Source organism: Herpailurus yagouaroundi, unplaced genomic scaffold, assembly GCF_014898765.1.
Source record: "Herpailurus yagouaroundi ecotype Mexico unplaced genomic scaffold, PumYag 29, whole genome shotgun sequence".
Lineage (NCBI taxonomy): Eukaryota > Metazoa > Chordata > Mammalia > Carnivora > Felidae > Herpailurus > Herpailurus yagouaroundi.
In genome coordinates, this window is record NW_024412377.1 from 76637859 (window position 1) to 76660932 (window position 23074).

General features: G+C 34.9%; 1 protein-coding gene across 1 annotated transcript in view; it reads left to right on the forward strand.

Moving 5' to 3' along the window:
• SLCO4C1 (solute carrier organic anion transporter family member 4C1) overlaps positions 1 to 23074 on the forward strand; it is a 74212-nt gene that overhangs the window by 30484 nt on the left and 20654 nt on the right. Inside the window, exons 3-8 of the mRNA XM_040447734.1 lie at positions 8519 to 8701; positions 13487 to 13583; positions 15591 to 15712; positions 18417 to 18535; positions 20598 to 20742; positions 21102 to 21297. Coding sequence (XP_040303668.1) covers positions 8519 to 8701; positions 13487 to 13583; positions 15591 to 15712; positions 18417 to 18535; positions 20598 to 20742; positions 21102 to 21297 — 862 coding nt within the window. The remainder of the gene's footprint in view (positions 1 to 8518; positions 8702 to 13486; positions 13584 to 15590; positions 15713 to 18416; positions 18536 to 20597; positions 20743 to 21101; positions 21298 to 23074) is intronic.

A 23074-nucleotide genomic window follows, 5' to 3' on the forward strand; every position in this document is an offset into this window, starting at 1 on the left:
GTTTATTTGTATCATGTGATTTTAACTGAATTTGTGTATTAGTTCTAGCATATTTTGTAGTCTTTCAGGTTTTCTACATAGAGTTTCATGTTGTGTGAAAACAGTGAAAGTTTTACTTCTTCCTTGCCAGTTGGGATGCCTTTTTATTTCTTTTTTTTTTTTTTTTCTGATTGCTGAGGCTAGAACTTCCAGTACTATGTTAAATAACAATGGTGAGAGTGGATGTCCTCCTCTTGTTCCTGACTGTGGAGGAAAACTAGTTTTTCCCCATTGAGGATGATATTAGCTGTGGGTCTTTTGTATATGGCCTTTATGATGTTGAGGTATGTTCCTTCTATCCCTACTTTATTGAGGGTATTTATTAATAATGGATGCTTTACTTTGTCAAATGCTTTTTCTACATCTACTGAGAGGATCATTTTATTCTTATCCTTTTATTAATGTGGTGTATCACATCGATTGATTTGAAAATATTGAATCACCTTTACCTGGGAATAAATCCCACTTGTTCATGGTGAATAATTCTTTTAATGTACTGTTGGATTCGATTTGCTGGTATCTTGTTGAGAATTGTTGAATCCATGTGCATCAGGGATATTGGCCTGTAATTCTCATTTTTAGTGGGGTCTTTGGTTTTGGAATTAAGGTAATGCTTGCCTGGTAGAATGAGTTTGGGTTTTTCTTCCATTTCTATTTTTTGGAAAACTGATAAGAATATGTATTAACTCTTCTTTAAATGTTTGGTAAAATTCTCCTGGGAAGCCATCTGGCCCTGGACTTTTGTTGAGAGATTTTTAATTACACTGACTTTTTTGCTGGTTATCGATCCATTCAAATTTTATGGTTCTTCATGTTTTAGTTTTGGTAGTTTATGTGTTTCTAGGAATTTATCCATTTCTTCCAGATTGGCCAATTTGTTGGCATATAATTTTCCATAATATTCTCTTATAATTGTTTGTATTTCTGTGATGTTGGTTGAGATCTTTCCTCTCTCATTTGTGATTTTATTTATTTGGATCCTTTCACTCTTCTTTTTGATAAGTCTGGCTTGGGGTTTATCAATTTTATTAATTTTTTCAAAGAACCAGCTCCTTGTTTCATTGATCTATTCTACTGTTTTTTGTTTGTTTGTTTGTTTCTATATTATTTATTTCTACTCGAATCTTTATTATTTCCTTTCTTCTGCTGGCTTTAGGCTTCATTTGTTGCTCCTTTTCTAGCTCCCTTAATTGTAAGGTTAGGTTATTTACTTGATATTTTTCTTGCTTCTTGAGATAAACCTTTATACTATATTGCTATATACTATATATTGCTATATACTTACCTCTTAATGACTGCTTTGGCTACATCCCAAAGATTTTGGACCATCGTGTTTTCATTTTTCATTTGTTTCCATGTATTTTTTAATTTCTTCTTTAATTTCTTGGTTAACCCATTCATTTTTAGTAGGATGTCCTTTAACCTCCATGTATTTGGTCTTTCTGAACTTTTTCCTGTGGTTGACTTCAAGTTTCATAGGTAGGAAAATATGCATGGTATAATCTCAGTCTTTTTGTATTTATTCAGGCCTGATTTATGACCCAGTATGTGATTTATTCTGTAGAATGTCCCATATGTGCTCAAAAAGAGTGTATAGTCTGCTGCTTTAAGATAAAATGTTCTGAAAGTATCTGTTAGGTCAATCTGGTCCAGTGTGTTATTCAAAGCCATGGTTTTCTTGTTGATCTTCTGGTTAGATGATTTTTACATTTATGTAAGTGAGTATTAAAATCCCCTACTATTACTGAATAAAATTCTTTATGCTTGTGATTAAATGATTTATATATTTGTGTTCTTACAAGTTGGGGGCATAAGTATTTACAATTATTAGATCTTGTTGGATAGACCCCTTTATTATGATATAGTGCCCGTCTTCATCTCTTGTTATAGTCTTTGGTTTAAAATCTAGTTTGTCTGATATAAGTAGGGCTATCCCAGCTTTCTTTTGATGTCCATTAGCATTTTAAATGGTTGTTTATGCCTTCACTTTTAATCTACAGGTGTCTTTAGTTCTAAAATGAGTCTTTTGTAGCCAGTATATTTGTGGATCTTTTTTTTCCCCCATTCTGATACTCTCTATGTTTTAAGGGGAGCATTTAGTACGTTTACATTCAGAGTGATTATTGATAGATATTAATTTAGGCCATTGTATTACCTGTAAAGTCGTTGTTTCTGGTGATTTTCTGTGTTCCTTTGTAGTCTTTGTCACTTTTTTTCCCCATTCAAAGAGTCCCCTATAACAGTTCTTGCAAGGCTGGTGTAGTGGTCATGAACTCCTTTAGTTTTTGTTTGTCTGGGAAACTCTGTATCTCTCCTTCTATTCTGAATGACAGCCTTGCTGTTTAAAGTATTCTTGCCTACGTATTTTTACCATTCAGCATGTTGACTATATCATGTCACTCCCTTCAGGCCGGCCAAGTTTCTATTGATAGGTCTGCTGCTAACCTTATATGTCTTCCCTTGTAAGGTAGGGATTTCTTTTACCTTGCTGCTTTTAGGACTTTTCCTTATGTCCGTATTTTGCAAATTTTACTATGTATGTCTTGGTGTTGGCCTGCTTTTATTGATTTTAATGAGAGGTCTCTGTGCTTGGATTTGGATGTCTGCTTCCTTCCCCAGATTAAGGAAATATCCAGGTATAATTTGCTCAAATAAACTTTCTGCTCTCTTCTGTTTTCCTCTCCTTTTGGGACTCCTAAGATAGGAATGTTATTATGCTTTATGGCTTTGCTGAGTTCCCTGAGTTTACATTTGTGATCCAGTATTTTTCTTTTCCTCTTCTTTTTAGCTTCATTATTTTCCATAATTTTATCTTCTGTATCACTTAATTCCTCTGCTTCTCCTATCCTGTGGTTATTATATCTGGTTGATTTCGCATCTTGGTTATAACTTTTTTTTTAGGCCTGACTAGTTTTTAGGTCTTTTATTTCTGCAGTAAGGGACTCCTGGTGTCTTCTATGCTTTTCTCAGGCCCAGATAGTGTCATTATGATTGTTGTTTTAAATTCTGGATCAGATATATTACTTATATATTTTTTTAAATGTTTTTATTTGTTTTTGAGAGAGAGAGAGTAAAAGAACAAGTCGGGGAGGGGCACACAGAGACAGAGGATCTGAAGCAGGCTCTGCACTAACAGCCAAGAACCTGATGTGGGGCTCGACCTCATGAACCATGAGATCATGACCTGAGCTGAAGTCGGATATTTAACTGATCTAGCTACCCAGGCACCTCTACATATATCTTCTTTTATTAGATCCCTGGCTGTGACCTTTTATTATTCTTTCTTTTAGGATGAATTCCTGCATCTTGGCATTTTGTCTAGGTCTCTGTCTTCTTGTCTGGTTATGAAAACCTGCTGTGTTTTCTGCTCCTGACAAAAATGCCTTTGTGAAGAAGAGGTCATATACTTTTAGGGCCTGGTGCTTCAAGAAGTGTGTCTAGTGTATGCTGTGTGCACTCTGCTGCTGTGTTTTGTCTGCTCTTTTTAAGGGCAGTCTTCTGCAGGGTTTTCCTTGCCTGCAATGGGAAGTATTTGGATCTTGTCCAGAGGGTGGTGGGTTTTAACTAGGTGTGCTCTGTCTGGTCTGCTTGTTAAAAGAGACTATATCCTGTTTCCACTAGAGCTGAAGCTTTGCAGCACTCTGTGGTCGGTTGACTTGGTGTGTGGGGGGAAGTTTGTGCTGGTCTTCTCGGGGGAAGGACCCACTATTTTGGTTCTCAGGCACACTTGCCCTAGTAAAGAAGCACCTGCAGAGTGCAGAGGTGTGGGACTTGGTGTAGTGGCTAAGGTCTTCATTATTGGTGCTGTTTTGCTCCACAAAGTCAGTCCATGCTGATGGGTGGTTGAGAGAAATGGTGCCAGCCATCTCCTTCCTCCCCAGGGAGGGGAGCTCGATCCCACCATTGTCCGGGAAGCCTTTACAGAAGAGCAAACATTCTTCCTCATGTCTCCCAGGCTTCCCTCAAATTCCTACCTTCACCCTGTCTGTATCTGGACTATCTGCCTTCCCAGCAGTGCAGTGCACCTGTGTTTTATCTCAGGCACACTGAGTTTTAGAACTCCAAACTCTAGAGACCCAGCGTGGCGTGGACCTGTGCTGGTCCTCTCAGAGAGGGTTGCTGCACTGCGGTGGGTGCCAGCTTGTCCCAGAAGTGCAGTCATACCCATAGGCAGGAATGTGGATTATAAAATGCAGAAAAAAAACAGAGTCCAAGTTTGCCACCCTTAGCAGGTGTTTCTTCCCCTATGCTAAGGAACCAGACAGTGCAGTGGAGCCTGCTGTCTCTTTCGTTCCTTGAGAAGTAATGACATCTCTCCCAGATATACATGAAGAAGCAAAAACTGTCTTCTCACAGTTTGTCCCAGGGGTTCCTCAGATTGCATTGTCTACTCCCAGGCCTCCTCCATTCTTCTCCACAGGGGCACATCTTCACTTGCTGGGCTTCACACCCCCACAGCAAAGACTTCTAAAACTCCAATTTTTGAGCTCCACTGGTTGAAAAAACTCACAATAATCAGCCCCTCTCATTTTCCCAGTTCATGCTTTTAAGGAAGTGTTTTTCTTGTGCTATCCCCTGTACACTGCTCTCCTCCTACCTGCCCCCCACCCCCCTCCAATCTCTCAGGCTCTCACCTCTCTCCATGATCAGGGCTCCCCTCTCTTCCCTGGCACCCATGATCCTTTTCTCCCCTAAATCACATCTCCACACCTTCTGCCTTCTACATTGTAGCCTCATCTTTCCCTCTAGTTGTGCAGTTTGTTGTCTCAGTCTTCAAATAGATTTCCTGGGTGTTCAGAATGATTAGATATTTATCTAGCGTGTTCAAGGGATGAGGCAACCACGTACTACTTCACCGTCTTAACCTCACCTCCCCAGGCTGGATTCTTTCACTTAGCAATATGCATTTAAGATTCATCCATGCCTTTCTGTGGCTTAGTATGTCATTTCTTTTTATCAATTCTAAGAAAAGCAATAGAAATAAATTATTCAGAAATAATAGAGTAGTATATTAGATATAGTAGTGTTCATAAGTAGATCTTTGGCCTTGTTTACTTGGGGAAAATGATAAAAGAAAATGTTAAGTATTAAAGAGTCTTTTATGCAGTACTGTGAAATGGGTTATAGCTGGGCTGAGATATTGATATCTCAAGGCTTAGAGAGCAGAAGTAATTACAAGAGATTTGAGCCAGAGAAAGACTGCAAAGATCAGTGACATAAAACAGTGTCTTTAATAAAAGATTCTCTTTGGTTAATCCAACAGAATGCTGCATCTCTGTCTTTTCCCACTAAACTATATTACATATGAATTAAAAATACAATTGAAAAACACAAAAACATGAGTTTAAATTGTGTGAGTCTACTTATACACACAGGTTTTTTTTCAATAAATACAGTACGGGAGATGTATTTTCTCTTCCTAATGGCTTTCTTAAGATTTTCTTTTCTCTAGCTTACTTTACTGTAAGAAAATAATATACAATACATGTAACATACAAAATATGTGTTAATTAACTGTTTATCAATAAGAGTTCTCATCAAAAGTAGGCTATTAGTAAAGTTTTGGGAAGCCAAAAGCTATACATGGATTTTTAACTGTGCAGCGTTTGGTGCTCCAACCCCTGCATCGTTCTCAGGTCAACTGTAAAATGTTAGGATAAAATCATGTTACTATGTACATAATCTTGGAGAAGGGAAGATTTTATAAGGCAAATATCAAAGCTAGGACCTTGAAAGTATATTTGAAACATTCATAGAAAAAATATGTAAGTGACGAATAAAATAAAAAATGCTTATTGATGACCTTAAAAATTAAATTGAAAAAAATATGTGTGTTTGATATTTTTTAACCAGTGGGATTGGTAGTAATTTAATTTTATTATGGAAGATGTTGCTGTGTTGCTGGTATGATTGCATATTTGTTTAAATTTTTGATAAGATAGTTTGGCAATATCAAAATACAAATATTTATATACTTTGACTTAGCAGTTCCACTTTTTGGAAACTACTACATATAGAATTGCATAAATATGCCAAGGAAATTATAAAAATACCTATCACAACATGTTTGTAATGACCTAAATATATTTATAATATAATAATATGTGTTATTGTTTTAAAATGTTATTTATTTTTGAGTGAGAGAGAGAGCATGTGTGAGCAGGGGAGGGCAGAGAGGGAGGGAGACAGAGAATCTGTAGCAGGCTCTGTGCTGACAGCCGACAGTGTGGTATGGAACTGAACTCATGAACTGCGAAATCATGACCTGAGCTGATGTTGAACGCTTAACAGAATGAGCCACCCAGGTGCCCCAGTATGTGTTATTAATTATTAATTTTTAAGTGTAAATTGTGGATTAAGTAGATACATTAGAAGACATTTATGCTATGGAATGTTATGACAGTACCAACAAAGACATTTAAATACAGTTAAATTTCAAAGATGACCAGGATGTAAGTGAAAATTGGAAGTTGTTGAGTATAGGTGTAGTATGTTTAGTATGACTGTACTTGTGTAAAAACAGTAAATGGATAGGAAACATGTGAATATGTGAGAAAGTGTCTGAAAAAAATAAAAGGAGCTGTTAACAAAGGTCATTACCTCCCTCTGAATTACATGGAAGATCATAAAGTGGAGACAGGTGGGGGAAGGGAGAATTTTCTCTTTCTCTTGATCTTCTGTGGTATTTAAAATTTACTTAAACAAACATATTGAAACTTCATGTATTACTTCTTCTGGAAAAAAACAAACACCAAAACCCCAGAGAATACTCACATAGTCAAAATACCTACCAGATTAGTAAAAAATATATTTACCTATCATAAAAAAAATATGAAAAATAATAATAAGAAATACCTGTATGTTCAATTTTGCAATGTATCAAATAATGAGATTATTCTTAGTCTAATCTACTACCTCCAAGAAAGTGAATGATGAAACCAGAGATCACAGTTCAAATATCTGACATGGCAAAGGAGGTAACACAAATAATGCAAATTTAGCCCAGTTATAGATACAAATTATCGGCCTGAATATTCATCAACCTCTTATAATCTGAATATGTACAAAATTATAGGGTATATTTTACATTAAAAAAAATAAGTATTTTGTGCAAGGGCACCTGGGTGGCTCAGTCGGTTGACATCTGACTCTTGATTTCGGCTTCTCTCATGATCCCAGAGTTATAAGATAAAGCTCCATGGTCAGGTTCTAAGCTGAGAATGGAGCCTGCTTAAGATTCTCTCTCTCTCTCTTCCTCTGCTCCTCTCCGCACTTGTGTGCGTGTTCTCTCTCTCTCTCTCTCTCTCTGTCAAATATAAATAAATAAATAATAAATAAATAAGTAAATAAAATAAAATGTTTTATACATAAAATTTGCATCTGAAAGTTTGATGGCCATGAATCAGTTAAAGAATCTTCAGGATTGGTTCTTTGGGGGTCTTACATCATTCAGGAAGTAATCTTGATCTGATATTAAGGAAGTGAAAATAGAATTAGCTAAGGCCATTGTTAAAATGCAGATTCCTAGATATTACACCAGATTCAAAGGGAAAGGGCTGGGAATATATGTATTTTTAATGTTTATTTATTTATTTATTTATTTAGAGACTGCATGAGAAGGGAAAGGGTAGAGAGAGAAGGAGAGAGACCAGGCAGGCTCTACACTCAATGGGGAGCCCTATGCAAGGTTGGATCCCATGACTGTGAGATCATGACCTGAGCCTAAATCAAGAGCCAGATGCTTAACAACCTGAGCCACCCAGGTGTCCTGGGCTGGGAATGTATTTTTAACAAGCATCATTGCTCATTAATATTATCCAGTGAGTTTAGGAAATCTAGATTTACTATAATATCCAGTCTTTGAGTGTGATTTTTAAGATTTTAATCAAATCTTAAAGATAAGCATTTTTCCTTTGATGATATTCAGAAGAATATCCTCTAGAGCCAAAGGTTGCTTCAAAAAATAAATTTAATAAAATAGTTCAAGCTACAGTAAAAAATTAGACATAACTTCAAATATTATGGCTTTGCTGTAAACATTAAGAAATTACTGTTTTAGCCAAAATATACTGTAACCTAAGTATACTTTTCACATGTGTTTAAGGTATTGATTGATGAATTCATTATGGTTCTCATACTGTATTATAACTTGGAAAGAAAAATAAAGGCTAATTTTTTTGTTTGTTTCTTTTCTTAATTTGAAAACTCCTTCCCTGGCACCACATGCTTCAATTGTGTTTACATTAATTTACCCCCAACTTTGTGAATTATGATTTTTAAAGTAATGTTTCTCAGTTTTGTTCTATGTTTTCTATATTTTAACATAATATTTAATAAATGTTATTTAGTAATATATGTATTTAAAAAATAAAGTGAAGTGATTGAAAGAGATTAAGAAGGTTATGTTAGGCAAGTCTGATTTATAAAGACAGATAGATAAATTTCTGTAAATTCACAATTTAATTTTTTTGCCCCAAAGATACTTGCTCAGCAACAAGGAATGGAACCAGTTGTACCTCTTCAAGTTCTTCACTTTCTAACTACTTGTATGTGTTCATCTTGGGACAACTCTTGCTGGGAACAGGAGGAACTCCTCTTTATACCCTGGGAACAGCTTTTATTGATGATTCTGTGCCCACACACAAATCTTCTCTTTACATAGGTAAGTTTTCTCTATAAAATAAATGTTTCAGTATCATTTCATTGCTTTTTAAATTGATAAGTAAAAGCATAACATAATGCTTATGAAAAGTTGTAATTTCATAGGCATTTCTATTCAATTTCCATTAAATATTAGATAGAGCAATATTACTCTTTTTGATTGTTTACTGACACATGTCCTTCAGTTGAATGCGGTTATGAGTTTTGTTGACATCCCGCTCTATATCCTGTTCCGGGCATGCCAGCCCTCCTAGAACTGCCATCCAAGCAGTAGGCTGTCTGGATTAATTGAATTCCAGGTTAATTTACACAGGGTGGGGAGATTGAGTTGGCCATTCTACCTGATTTACTAAATCTTTTATGGACTTAACTAGAGTCAACAAAAGAAACCACAAGACAGTACCCAGAACTCTGTGGACTTTTCATTTCAGACTAATCCTGGTTATGTGTGGCTCAATTCTGGGTTGGTGGCTGGGGGGAGGGAGGGGGGAGCGGAAAGGCGGTGCTGAACCTAATTTTTGGGAGCGTAAGTTTCTCTTAAATTCCTTCTGTGATATTCTTGCAAGGTAGAGTTTACTAGGCTGTGTGTGTGGCCTTACATCAAATTAATGTGTTTCACATTCTGTAAGTTTTCATCTTATCAGTTTATTATTCTAATATAGGGGGCTGCCTTAGTTCTTTTAATCTGCTGTAACAGAATACCATACACTGGTTGGCTTGTAAACAACAGAAATTTATTTCTCATGGTCCTGGAGGCTGGAAAGTCTAAGATCAGGGTACCCACAGTTTCAGGATCTGGTGAGGCCCATTTCCTGGTTCATAGACAGCCATCTTTTTCTTGTGTCCTCACATGGCAGACAGGTAAGAAAGGGGTTTCTGGGGCATCTTCTTAGAAAGGTACTAATCTAATTTGTGAAGGCTCCGCTCTCATGACATAATCAGTTCCAAATATCTCACCTCTTCCCATCACACTGGAAACCTACATCCCAGGTTTAAACATAGGAATTTGAGGGGACACAAACATTCGGTGTATAACAAGAACTTATTGCTATAGTAACTGGAAGTCAAGTGTGTTCACAGCAGCCCTGATGGAGACTATTAAACCTACTTAGGCTCTTCCTTAATATGAAAACCACTACACTTCTAGTTGTTTTCTCTACTTGTCTTGTGTTGGTCTCTCTGCAAAATCTCATTGTCTCTCTCTCCAAGTTCTAGCTGATCTGTATAGCTTCTCTTTCATTTACTAATTAGTAATGCTTTTATTTCAGTTAGCTAGTAATGATGCTTTTCACTCTCTCAGTTTAGCATATTTCCTTTCTGAAGTCCTCTTCTGATCAATAATTCTCATAAAACAGTTTTAATCTTCATGTGTTAGTAACACAAAATTAGGAAGTTTTACAAAAATTATTTAAATTTTTTTTTCAACATTTATTTATTTTTGGGACAGAGAGAGACAGAGCATGAACGGGGGAGGGGCAGAGAGAGAGGGAGACACAGAATCAGAAACAGGCTCCAGGCTCCGAGCCATCAGCCCAAAGCCTGACACGGGGCTCGAACTCACGGACCGCGAGATCGTGACCTGGCTGAAGTCGGACGCTTAACCGACTGCGCCACCCAGGCGCCCCCAAAAATTATTTAAACACGGTAGGTAGAGTGGAGGCCCACAGGACTGTCCCAGATTTGATAAATCTCTGGGAGGACTTGCTGGACTTAGCATATAATCATATTCATAGCTGTGAATTATTACAGGGAGGGATGCCAAGGAAAATCAGTAAAAGGAAAAGTACAGACAAAAACCAGGTACAAGCTTCGAAGATTTAGCTTCCTCCTAGTGGAGCCAGACAGTTCACAATTGCTTCTGCCAGCAAGGAGTTTGAAATGTTTTCTACCAGTTAAGTTCATTAGAGGTTCAATGTCCAAGGATTTTATTGGGGGTTGATCATGTAGGGACCCTTTGCCTTGCATGTATTAAAAGTTCTAGACTCTTAAAAGGAATACAAGTGGTCAGCAAAATCATACTGTTTGTACAGTGTAGGTGCAGTCAGGCAGGCACCCTAATTAGTTAGGGAATGGTGGCATCCTTCTGGACAGTTACATAAATCCCAAATGCCAGCCAAGGGCCAGCCTTGCAAACAGGTCTTTCTAAAGTTAACAGTCACAGGCCTGCTATGTGAACTCTTTCTTATACTGTAGGAATTTATCAAATGGTAACTTTTGAGAGCAAAGGAAAACAACAGAAGTAACAAAACTGGGAAACACATTTTATCTCTTTATGTTAAGGAAAATATGAACACTTAATTATAGTATCTTGTATACCTGATTTTTTTTTTCAATTTCAGATAACCAGTATTTTTTAGTAGGTATTTAAGTTTTGTTGTGTGAAAAAGTTTCTTTTCTATGCTTTTTATCTCTTTTTATTTCCCCCATTTCCAAAATCTTCCTCCATTCTTTCTTTCTTTTAAAACAGTATCTATTTTTGGTAGCATACATTATTCTATGAAACAAATTTTATACATAACAAGGCAAAAAGGGGCAAAAATAAAACAATCAAAATTTGCTACCTTTTAGAGTGAATTAAAAAAAGTAGTTAATGTAACATCTCAATCCTTACAATCTTTTCCAGGCCATTCACCCTTTATTCCCTTATTTCTTTGATGCTTTCATTGGGTTAACAATCTTTGTTCTTTAATCCCAACTTTTTAATTCATTTAATGTTATTTTGTGTTTAAATCTTTCATCTTAACATGTGCAAAACATATTTGCTCTATGTTCTTATTTCTTAGCCTTTTTTTCTTTCTTTTTGATAATTTAATGTTTATTATTTCATTTCTTCACTTTTATCAATTTCCTCCTTTTATCAGTATCCTTTACTGTTCATCTACTAATGACCTTATATGCAAACTTGATATTATGAAATTCTGAAGTTAACTGATATTTTTATCACATTCCTGTTTATCACAAAGGTTCTAGAACTCTTTCAGTAAAAATTTTTTTTAACACTTTTCCCTGATAAATATTTTCACTGGGAATAGATAACCAGTTGACAGTTGATTTTTTTTTTCAGTACTTTAAAAATACTGTTTCTTTGTCTTTTCACTTCCAATGTTTCTTATATATGTTTGCATTTTTAAGATTTTTCTGTTTGATATGATTTTCTTCAGTTTTACTTATATGATGTGTATAGGTGCAAAATTCCTTTTATTTAACTTGTTTTGGATTTATATGACTTGGATTTACATGTTTTGGATTTATACGTTGTTTTGTACTTTCATTGGCTTTAGGATATTTCCTATAATTATTTATTTAAATATAACTTCTTTCCTATTATCTCCTCTCCTAGAACTCCAATTACATGTATGCTAAGCCTTTTTATTTTTAATGCATTCTTCATCCCTTACTCTTTTCTGTATTTTTTATCCTTTGTTTTTATTTTTTGTGCTTCTCGATAAATATTTACTGACTTAATTGTATTTTCCAGTTGGTAATCTTAAGTTCTGAGGAATCTGTTGTGGATCTCTTTCATTTCACTTTGACAAAGGTGTTTTATACTTGTACCACTTTTCTCCAAACCCCACTCTGTCTTTTAATAAACTCCCAATCTCTGATATATTTGGGAACACTGCAGTCTGGGATGCCCTTTATCTGACTTCGCAGGTTGAGTTTATTTGAAGCAAAGCTGTATTTACTTTGTGAGCAAGTCTATTTGTAATTCACCCTTACTTTTAGAGTATAGCCTCCTAGGTGCCAATGTAAAATGTAGGGTAGAGGAAGTTAATAACTTCCAAGTTAGGGGCCCTGAACTACAACTTTGGTTTCCCTCCTTCCCAGACACTACCAAGGATTGCTAACCCCCAGTGTCTCTTGTAGAATCAGCCACTATATGTAGGAAAAAAATCAGTCCCATTTTTTTAGATGTCCCTCTTCAGAATCTTGACTCTGGTCCTTCAGAATTCTTATATGTTTCCAGATCATCTTGCATGACTTCTACTTTGGAGACTTGGTCAAGTATATAAGTCATTTTTGCCATTGACACATGCTTAACTTTGGATATGTTATATTTTGTTCTTTTGTATATGAGAATGAGAATCTCAGCAATTAATAAAAAATTCAGAAAGTGGTAATATATGAAGATACTAATTAATGTACACATCTTTTTTGGTAAAAATTTAAATGTTATGTATGGCAAAAATTTAAGTATCAGAGAAATAAGTTAGTTTAATTCTGCTGCAAGTTAAAGTGGAAGATTCACTAAGTGCAGGAATTTAAATTAATGGCTTACTTTTATGAAACAGACTAATGACCAGATCCAGGTTTTAAAATCAGCTGCTGTAGTGCAAAATACAGATTGCTTTTGGAGTGTCTACACAATAGAAAAGGCTCCTCATTTCACATCATTTTTTCCATAAGAATTGTGAACAGTAACTAATATCACCATCCACAAAGGGTAGTAGTAGATGCACTACCTCTGCCACCAAGTAATGTAATGTAACTTTCCATGAATTTATAGTTGTTAGATTTATTGCAATTATTGCAGTCTAACAATTTATACACTGAATTACATAAATATTTATATTTAAAATGTTTTATATTTATTTTTAAAATATTTTTTAAGCTGTTTGACTTGACAAGTACTATTCGATGGTATTTTTTTACTGAAAATGTGTAATTTTGGTGTAATTCTAATCATTTCATGATTTTTCTAGTGTAAAATATTTGTCTTCACTGCTGTAAGCTTTTCAAAGCACAATTGTACAGTTGACTATCTTCAATGTCTTTGTTCTTCCAGGAATTGGCTATTCTATGTCAGTATTAGGCCCTGCTATTGGTTATGTGTTGGGAGGACAGCTGCTAAGCATGTACATTGATGTGAACATGGGACAAAGGCAAGGCGACATCTCTTTTTCTTTTATATGTTTATTTTATTTTAATAATGTTAACATCATAGAACGTTTTCAAAGAATTTCCTCAGATAACATGAGGGATTTTTCAGGAAACAGAACTGAATACACACAATATTTATATAATACTTTATCTGTACTTCATGAATTAATGCCATACCACCCCTTAGTATAATAAATTTATTCATAAATAAGGATGCTTAATAGTCATCTGAAAATTTTCAAAATACACCTCTAGGACTTCATGCATTGCTCAGAATGAAGAATTTAATCAAAATTAGTTGTGCTTTTAGTAGATTTAGCTGGATGTAGATAGCCTGAAAAGTCTCAAAAGTCTATGATTCTTAAACTAAGTGCTGTAGTAGCTTTGATATGGTCATAAGAATTGCAATTGTGTGGTTTCAGCTCTGGCCATAGAGGATAATAAGAGGTAATATTTATTTATCCCATACTATTTTCTATAGTTTTTTTTATAGGTTTTGTGTGTTACATTATTTTACATACTTCTTCATTTAATTCTCTTAATAATCCTATAAGGTAGTTGATATACAGAGGTTGTTAAGTGGCTAAGACATAAATCCAAGTAGACCTTTGACTCCCAAATCTTCCTTTTAACCACTGAGTTACCTTCTCTTTTTCCGGAATATAGAAAAGTCAGTAACCTTTGGTGAGTCCATATTTTCTCATTTTACCACTAGGAATCAAAACTGCGCAATCCTTTGTGTGACTGTGAGTAATGAATAGAAAATGTGGTCATGGATATGTGATTTTCTCTTTGAGCTGTTAGTCCCAGGTTAATTTTTAGAAACTGTATAAGAAGATGTGCAGATGAAGTCCTTGAAACAGAGAGCTGGGTTTTTAAGAAAGGTTTTAAATTTCAGTGGAGAATTACATGAGTTGTAGTAATGGTGTGTTTGGGAGGGAAACCTTTTTTTTTTTTTTTTTTTTAAGTAGACTCCATGCCCAGCATGGAGCCCAGTGTGGGGCTTGAACTCATGACTCTGAGATCAAGGCCTGAGCTGAGATCAAGAGTTGGACCTTCAATTGACTGAGCCACCTAGGAGCCCCAGAAATATCTTGATCTAAAATGCTGGGAACGGTTATAAAACTTAAGAAATTACTTTAAGAAGAACTTTACAGTCGGACAGAGAAAGACAAATACTATATGATTTCATATATATGTAAAATCTAAAAAAAAAACCGAAACAAACAAACAAAAAAGCCCGTAGATGCAGAGAACAAATTTGTGGCTACCATTTGGATATGTTATATGTTATAGGTGGGGGATGGGTGAAATGGGTAAAGGGAGTCAAAAGGTACAAGATTACAGTTATATATGAGTCATGGGATGTAATATACAACACGATGACTATAGTTAGTAATACTGTACTGAATATTGGAAAGTTGCTAAGACAGTAAATCTTGTAAGTTCTCAAAACAAGAAAAATACTTCTGCAGCTAAGATGTTAGACTTAATGTGATCATTTTGTAATATATGGTAATATCACATTATGTTGTATACCTGAAACTAATATAATATTGTATGCCAGTTACACCTCAATAAATAAATAAATAAAACGAATTTTATGTTTAAGTGAATGCCTTAAGACACAGTGTATGTGCTTTTAACACAGATCAGTGATTTGTTATAAGATGTATTCAATATAGTTGAGAAGAAAAACTTAGCCAAATAAGGTAGTTTAGAAATTCTATGTATGCTTTCAGATATTTAGCATATATATATTTACTCTTAAATATTTTACACTTTTATGTCATAGTGCCATTTTGATATACTTTGTAAACCATTATTATAGTTTTCATTTATGCCTGCTTTCTGTTGTCTGATTCATCACAGTGACTCAGCTTTAAATGTTGAATGTTGTAATAATATTCCCCTATATATGTACTTGAATTACAAAGTATAGTTATCATAACTAAATTTTAGTGAACAAGGTAAAGTTGACTTTTACATTTTGTTTTTCTGTCGTATAGCATAGATATTACTGAAGATGATCCACGATGGCTGGGGGCATGGTGGATTGGATTTCTTCTGTGTTGGCTCTTTGCTTGGTCTTTGATCATTCCTTTTTTATGCTTCCCAAAACATTTACCAGGTATTCATTTTTGTTAAAATCAAAGAGTTTTATTCCAATTCTAGGCCAACTGTTGCTTTTTGTATAGTTGATAAGAACCCTAGAAAATTCATTGTTCTATAGAATTTCAGTTGTCTGCCTATGCAAACTTTTGAACATTTGTCTTTAGGAAATACTGGGTAGCAATCTTAATACTTATGGTTTTCCTTTATTTCCAGTTAATAAAATCAATAAAACTGTACATAGGCACTTTCTTACTGTATACCTAACTAAATTTGTTTCCTGTGTGTTGTCTGGAATCTTGCTTTATGTATATGCAAAGTACAAGTATCTTTCAAACTATTAGTTTGTATTCAGTTACTCACTACCCAATAATTAATCTGCCTTAAATCATTGATGTTATTTGTTGATGAGAGAACAAGTACTTTTTTTCCAATTGTCATAGAAGTAATGCTGTAGTATACTCATTTTTCACCATATTTCAATATTCGACAGTTTGTCCAAAAAGAAAAGATTAATAGAAAAGAATATCCATCCATTCCCCTTCTCTGGAAAACTTTGCTTCTATATAATCATGTAGTTCAAATTATCTATAAAAGTATTTTTCTCTAGGGTGAAGATGAAATAGTTGTTTCTATTACATGTAAAAGGTAGATGATTAACTTTGGGAATGGGCAAAAGAAAAGTTGGCAGAGTAGAAGTAGTTGGTCTCACTGATTCCTGTCTACCCCGGGCCATCCAACTTATAATTCCATGTATTGACTGTTTTCTCAGATTTATTCACAGTACCATTATTAAAAATCAAAGAGACATGATAATACATGGTAAATACTTCATCTGTGAAGCATGTTAGAATTAAAGAGAGTAGGGGCACCTGGGTGGCTCAGTCGGTTAAGCGTACGACTTCAGCTCAGGTCATGATCTCACAGTTCGTGGGTTCAAGCCCCATGTCGGGCTCTGTGCTGACAGCTCAGATCCTGGAGCCTGCTTCGGATTCTATGTCTGCCTCTGTCTCTGCCCTCCCCCCACTCGTGCTCTGTCTCTCTTTCTCTCTCAAAAATAAACATCAAAAAAAATGAAAAAAAAAAAAAACTTAAGAGAGTAAAAGAAAAGAACCTCGAACATACATTGTTTAATATATAATGGATGAAAAAGAGAGCCATTCAAAAAGAAGAAAAGAATTTAAGAGATATTTTTATTTTTTTATTTTATTTTATTTTTTAACGTTTATTTGTTTTTGAGACCGAGAGAGACAGAGCATGAATGGGGGAGGGTCAGAGAGAGGGAGACACAGAATCCGAAGCAGGCTCCAGGCTCTGAGCTGTCAGCACAGAGCCCAACGTGGGGCTCGAACTCACGGGCTGTGAGATCATGACCTGAGTCGAAGTCGGCCACTTAACCGACTGAGCCACCCAGGCGCCCCTAAGAGATATTTTTAAATAAAGAGGATAAATATATCGTTGGAACAGAATTGTCTCATCTTAATTTTTAGACTGGTTGGAACTTCCTTAGCTGATAGTAATAATTCTAGCTCTCAGAAAAAATTATATACGTAAATGTTTGTGCAATTTTGTTGACAGAGGAACTGACTTCTTATGTTATGGTTTTATAAACTTGTAGAAGTGTGTGTCAGTTAAAAAGTAAGCATTTCCAAACTCAACACGCCCAAAACAAATAATCTAGTGAAAAAATGGGGCGAATAAACAGTTTTCCAAAGAAGACATCCAGATGGCAAACAGATACCTGAAAAGATGCTTAAAAGCACTCATCATCAGGGAAATACAAATCAAAACCACAATGAGATACAACCTCACACCAGTCAGAATGGCTAAAATTAACAAAACAAGAAAGAAGTATTGGCAAGTATAGGGAGAAAGGGGAACCTGTTGCACTGTTGGTGGGAATGCAAACTGGTGTAGCCACTCTGGAAAACAGTGTGGAGGTTCCTCAAAAAAATTAAAAACAGAATTCCCCTACAACCCAGCAATTGCACTACTAGGAATTTATCCAAAGGATACAAAAATGCTGATTTGAAGGGGCACATACACCCCAATGTTTATAGTAGTGCTGTCAACAATAGCCAAAGCTTGCAAAGAGCCCTAAAGTACATCAACTGATGAATGGATTAAGAAGATGTGGTATGTATGTATGCATATATATATATACACACACACACACACACACACACACACATACACACACACACACACACACACACACACACACACACACACACACACACTGGAATGGAATGCTACTCAGGGATGAAAAAGAATGAAATGTTGCCATTTGCAACAACATGGATGAAACTGGAGGGTATTATGCTAGGCGAAATAAGTCAGTCAGAGAAAGACAGATATCACATGATTTCACTCATGTGGAATTTGAGAAAATTAAGAGATGATCATAGGGGAAGGGAAGGAAAAATATGATAAAAACAGAGGGAGGCAAACCATAAGAGACTCTTAAATACAGAGCACAAACTAAGGGTTGATGGGGGTGGGGCAGGTGGGATAAATGGGTGATGGGCATTGAGGAAGGCACTTGTTAGAATGAGCACTGGGTGTTATATGTAAGTGATGAATTGCTGGGTTCTACTCCTGAACCCAAGACTACACTGTAGGTTAACTAACTTCAGAATAAAAAATTAAAAAAAAATTAAAAGTAAGCATTAAAAAAATGAAGAATGAAGTGATAGAAGAAGTACATTTACTGTTTTTTTTAGGTACTGCAAAAATTCAAGGTGAAAGAATTTCCCAGACTCACCAGGATAAGAGTAGTTCCTTAAAAGACACCGAGGAGAGTTTTGGAACAAGCTTTAAAGATTTTCCAGCTGCCCTAAAGGTAAAATAACACTATACACATACAGGCTTGCTCTCTCTCTCTCTCTCTCTCTCTCTCTCTCTCTCTCTCTCTCACACACACACACACACACACACACACACACACACACACACACCCTCCTCCACATATATAGGTAGATATTTATATTATATATACATATAAATAAGTATATATATACATATTTTCACAATGCATTTTGCTTACTTATTATAATTCTAGCTCTTATAAATAAATAACTCCTCAGATTTAATTTTATTATGCTTTGAGTAAATGAGAACTATTCCAGGATAGAATGGTTGAAAGAACATGAGTTGTCTTAATGACAATATCAATATTCAGTGGTTTCTCTTTAGCACTATAGTTCATTATTCCATGCCACTTCCTTTATGTAATAGATCAGTTATCACTAAATTATAAATATATATTAGAGAATGTCTAACCAGTATATTTCCCTTGTGAAATAGGTGGCAGTTAGTGGTTACTTGGTTTGAATTTGAGATTAAAGAAACAAGTGTTATGGTCTGTTCTGTTGTATTTGCACAGAAAAACATTCTTTCATTTAGCATCATAGAAGTTTTGTACATACAGGAGTTTGTAATTTTACCTTTTCAAGATTTGAAATTATTTCCTTCTCAATCATTTTCATTTTCCTCCTTAAACGAAAGCCTGAAATGTTTTTAATTGATTTATCTTACCTTTTAACTCTATTCCCTCCCATGCAGGCACATTCTTGTGTTTTTCTGACATTGTTCATGATTTTTAATCCCAACAACGATCTTCTTTTGTAATAGTTATGTTCTATGTCATATATTTCTATTTATTTTATAAATTGTTATGTATATTACCATTTTTATGTATATTACTGCTTTTTTTTTTATTCTTATGGTTTCATGCTTTGAGGTCTCAATTCTGATTCAGATCCCTCTGGATTCAGTATTTTATTGCTAGTTTTCCTCAGACAGAGTAGCATCTAAGTATCCTTGAATACTGAATGATATTTCTGACTAAATGGACCTTTTCTGATCATACTCTTTTAGTCCCAGAATTCTGTGGATGTTATCTTACTCTTTTCTAGTTAAATGTGTTGTGGTTGAGAAGTTCCATCCAAGTTAGTATGATTCATTTTTATTTCCAGCTATCTTTGATTTCAGGCAATATATTAGGTTATGCCTAAGTATGTGTTTTTTTTTTTTCCCATTAATTCTTGCTAGAAATCCATTATCTTTTTAAACCTGAAGATTTAAATGTTTTCTGCCATTATTATTTTTAAAAATTATTGAATGTTTTCATTCAGGTACTTTTCTCTTTTTTGTCACTACTATTATTCTTAAGTTAGATCATCTGGATCTGACTTCTAACTCTCTTGCATTGCCTCTTCATGACTTCTGTGAGTGGTTGTGAGTGTGTGTATTTTGCTTGATTTAATTAAATTTTTTTTTCACTTAATATTCCAGAAGTGTAATTTGGTTTTCACTTTGTGGGCAGATATATTAGATTAATTAATCTCTGTACTCTCCTCTGATAGTTTAAGATTCTGAGAAGTCCAGCAGTGTACCCACCTATTTAAAATTGCTGAACTCTATAACTATCTAAGTTTCTTAACTAGTGAGTCCTTTACTCATAGAACAATACAAATTTGATACTAAGAGACCATTCTCATCTGTGTTTATAACCAAGTTCTTCATTTAGTAGACATGGGAATTCAAAACATCAGACAAGGGGTAGATTTAATGTATGGAAGTTTATCATATACTGGAGAAAACCTTTCCAACCTGGCTTTTACCTCCTTTACCCCATCCTTTGCATATGATAAAGGCACAGTCACCCTACTGTTGAATCAATCACCTGTCAATTCTCTAGGTGCTCCACATATAAATTTTCTCAATGTTGTATATATCAAGCTATTAATATTTCATTTTTATGCTGGAGGAAATGCTGAAATTTTATAGATAGTTATACTGTGTTTATTAAATATTTGCCATTTCATCATGCTGCCATTTTAATGTTACATTTTGCAGTATAATCATACTTATTCATTTGGTGAACTATATTTTTTCTTTAGAATTTGATGAGGAATACTGTCTTTATGTGTTTAGTTTTCTCAACTTCCTCAGAAGCCTTAATTACTACTGGATTTGCTACATTTTTACCTAAATTTATAGAAAATCAATTTGGATTGTCTTCCAGCTTTGCAGCTACCCTTGGAGGTAAACCATTTTTTTCTTTGTTCAGATTTAATCTAATAATTTTACTTTACTACATTAATTTTTTATTAGAATAATATATCATTTTGGATAGCCACTTCTTGAAATTTAAACTACTGATTTTGATAAAAGTTTCAGATTTTCTGTTAATAGACAGTCTGTTGTATGAACACGAAATACAGAGGCTGCATAGCTAAAGAGAATATTTGTTGATCTTAATATTCAAAACTTTATAAATCACATGATAGCATTCATATGTTAAAATAGTACTGGTGCTTGTTTTTGATGTTTCCCAATTTGTCATGTAAGTAACTGACTACACCTGTATGTTTTCTCACTCTCTGTGTCTTCTTTCTCATCAGGGGCTGTTTTAATTCCTGGAGCTGCTCTTGGTCAGATTTTAGGTGGTGTACTTGTTTCAAAACTCAAAATGACATGTAAAAACACAATGAAGTTTGCTTTGCTCACATCTTTATTTGCGCTTGTGCTGAGTTTTGTATTTGTTTATGCCAACTGTGAAAACGAGCCTTTTGCCGGTGTGTCTGAATCATATAATGGGTAAATATATTTCAGTACTTTTTGATATTGATATGAGAGTAAAAGCTGTGTGTGTATTTTCAAGTATATGCTTTCTTGAATAAAATAATGAAAAATTGGCTTTTTCGTATATAAGAAGATGTAAGGTTTTTTTTTTTTTCTTGTTTTGCTGGTTTAAATAATTTGGCATCTTATTAAATGTTGGGTGTTTATCTGGAGAGCAGTTAAAGAGTACTCAACTATTCTATCCTGGGCAATGTATCCTGAACTATGTTCAGGGATACAAAGATTAAAGTAACAGAATCTTTGCCCTGAAAGGATTCACATCCTATGGAGAATTTCATATGTTGCTATTGATTTAAATCTTTAAAAATGGAGATGCCTCTATGGTGACATTAGTGTATTAGGGGGGTTGAAAATAGTCTGCAGATAAATTAAAATGAAGCTAGTCCTAGGTTATACTAATGATTATTGTTTCCACTTTAGAAGTTCATGGTTATTGTAAAGAAATAAATGACTCCTTGTTATGACCTGTAAACATGTTTCCACCTGTAACTGGTATGACCATTTTATCTTTGTATGTTTACTTTTGCCTTGTATGTTTAGTTTTGAAATCCTAAGGCATGAATTAGCGGATCAGGCAGGAGGATGTTGCATAGTGGTGCATTCATAGCCTGCAGTGTTGCTTTAATTGTTTCACTGAATGTGTTTGAGGCTGGTAAGAGAGATGGTACTCTAGGTCAAGGACTCCACAGTTCTGTAGAGTATGGCATTCCAATAACCTAAATAGAATGTACTTTGTTGGATGAGTTTGCCAGTAACGATTGTGATTTGCAGTTGCTGTCATTCTTTTACATTAATGAGATGCTGAGCATTCTAAAGCAATGTTAAGTTCACCTCTATTACATTTATTCAACATTTTTTTACTACATCATCTGGCTGAAAAATCCCTGCTGTAAAGGAGTTTGCAATGTGGCAGGAGTGATTGGGAAAAAAACGGTAAATGAACAATGTATTAGGTAATGAGAGACACACAAAGGGCTATGAAATTCAAAAGAAGGAGAGCTTTTCAGTATCCTTTGATTAGATTCAGAAAAAGTTTCATGGTATAACAGAGAAATTGGTTTACATATTTTTTAAGGGTACAAAAAAAGCTATGAGAGTTAAAAATTTGAGAAGAGAGAAAGGCAGAGGGAGTATATTAGGCATAAATGCCTAGTAAAGGCTGGTAGGTTCAGGAACCAGTTCCAATGGGACTTAGGTCATGTTCCTAAATGAAAAAATATCTGGAAATGTTGAAAGGTAGGTACAGGTAAGTACTGCAGACCTGACTTTACACCTATAAACTTTACCCAAACGTATCCTGAGAAACCACTTGTTTTTTGTATATTCCTTTTAGAACAGAAAGTTCTGGATAGTTTACCACTAGTTTAATTACCTTGAAAGATGAATGATGTGGATGTGAATCTATTTGCTATTTTCTACCTTAAACAAGAGTTCCTACCAGATAAGCTGTCCTTTGCCTAATCGGAAGGGAAGACAAGAGAGAAGGTGTCAGTTTGAGTTGTGTGTATTTATTTAGATATAAATGGAGATGGAGATAGGGTTTAATGTTGCAGAATAGGTGAGACGTCAATTTTTTTTTCCTCTGTGGCCTCAAATTCTTTTTTTTTTTAAGTTCATTTATTTATTTTGAGAGAGAGTGTGCACCCATGTGCTTGAGTGGGGAAGGGGCAGAGAGAGAGGGAGAGAGAGAATCCCAAACAAGCTCCACACTGTCAGTGCAGAGCCTGACACG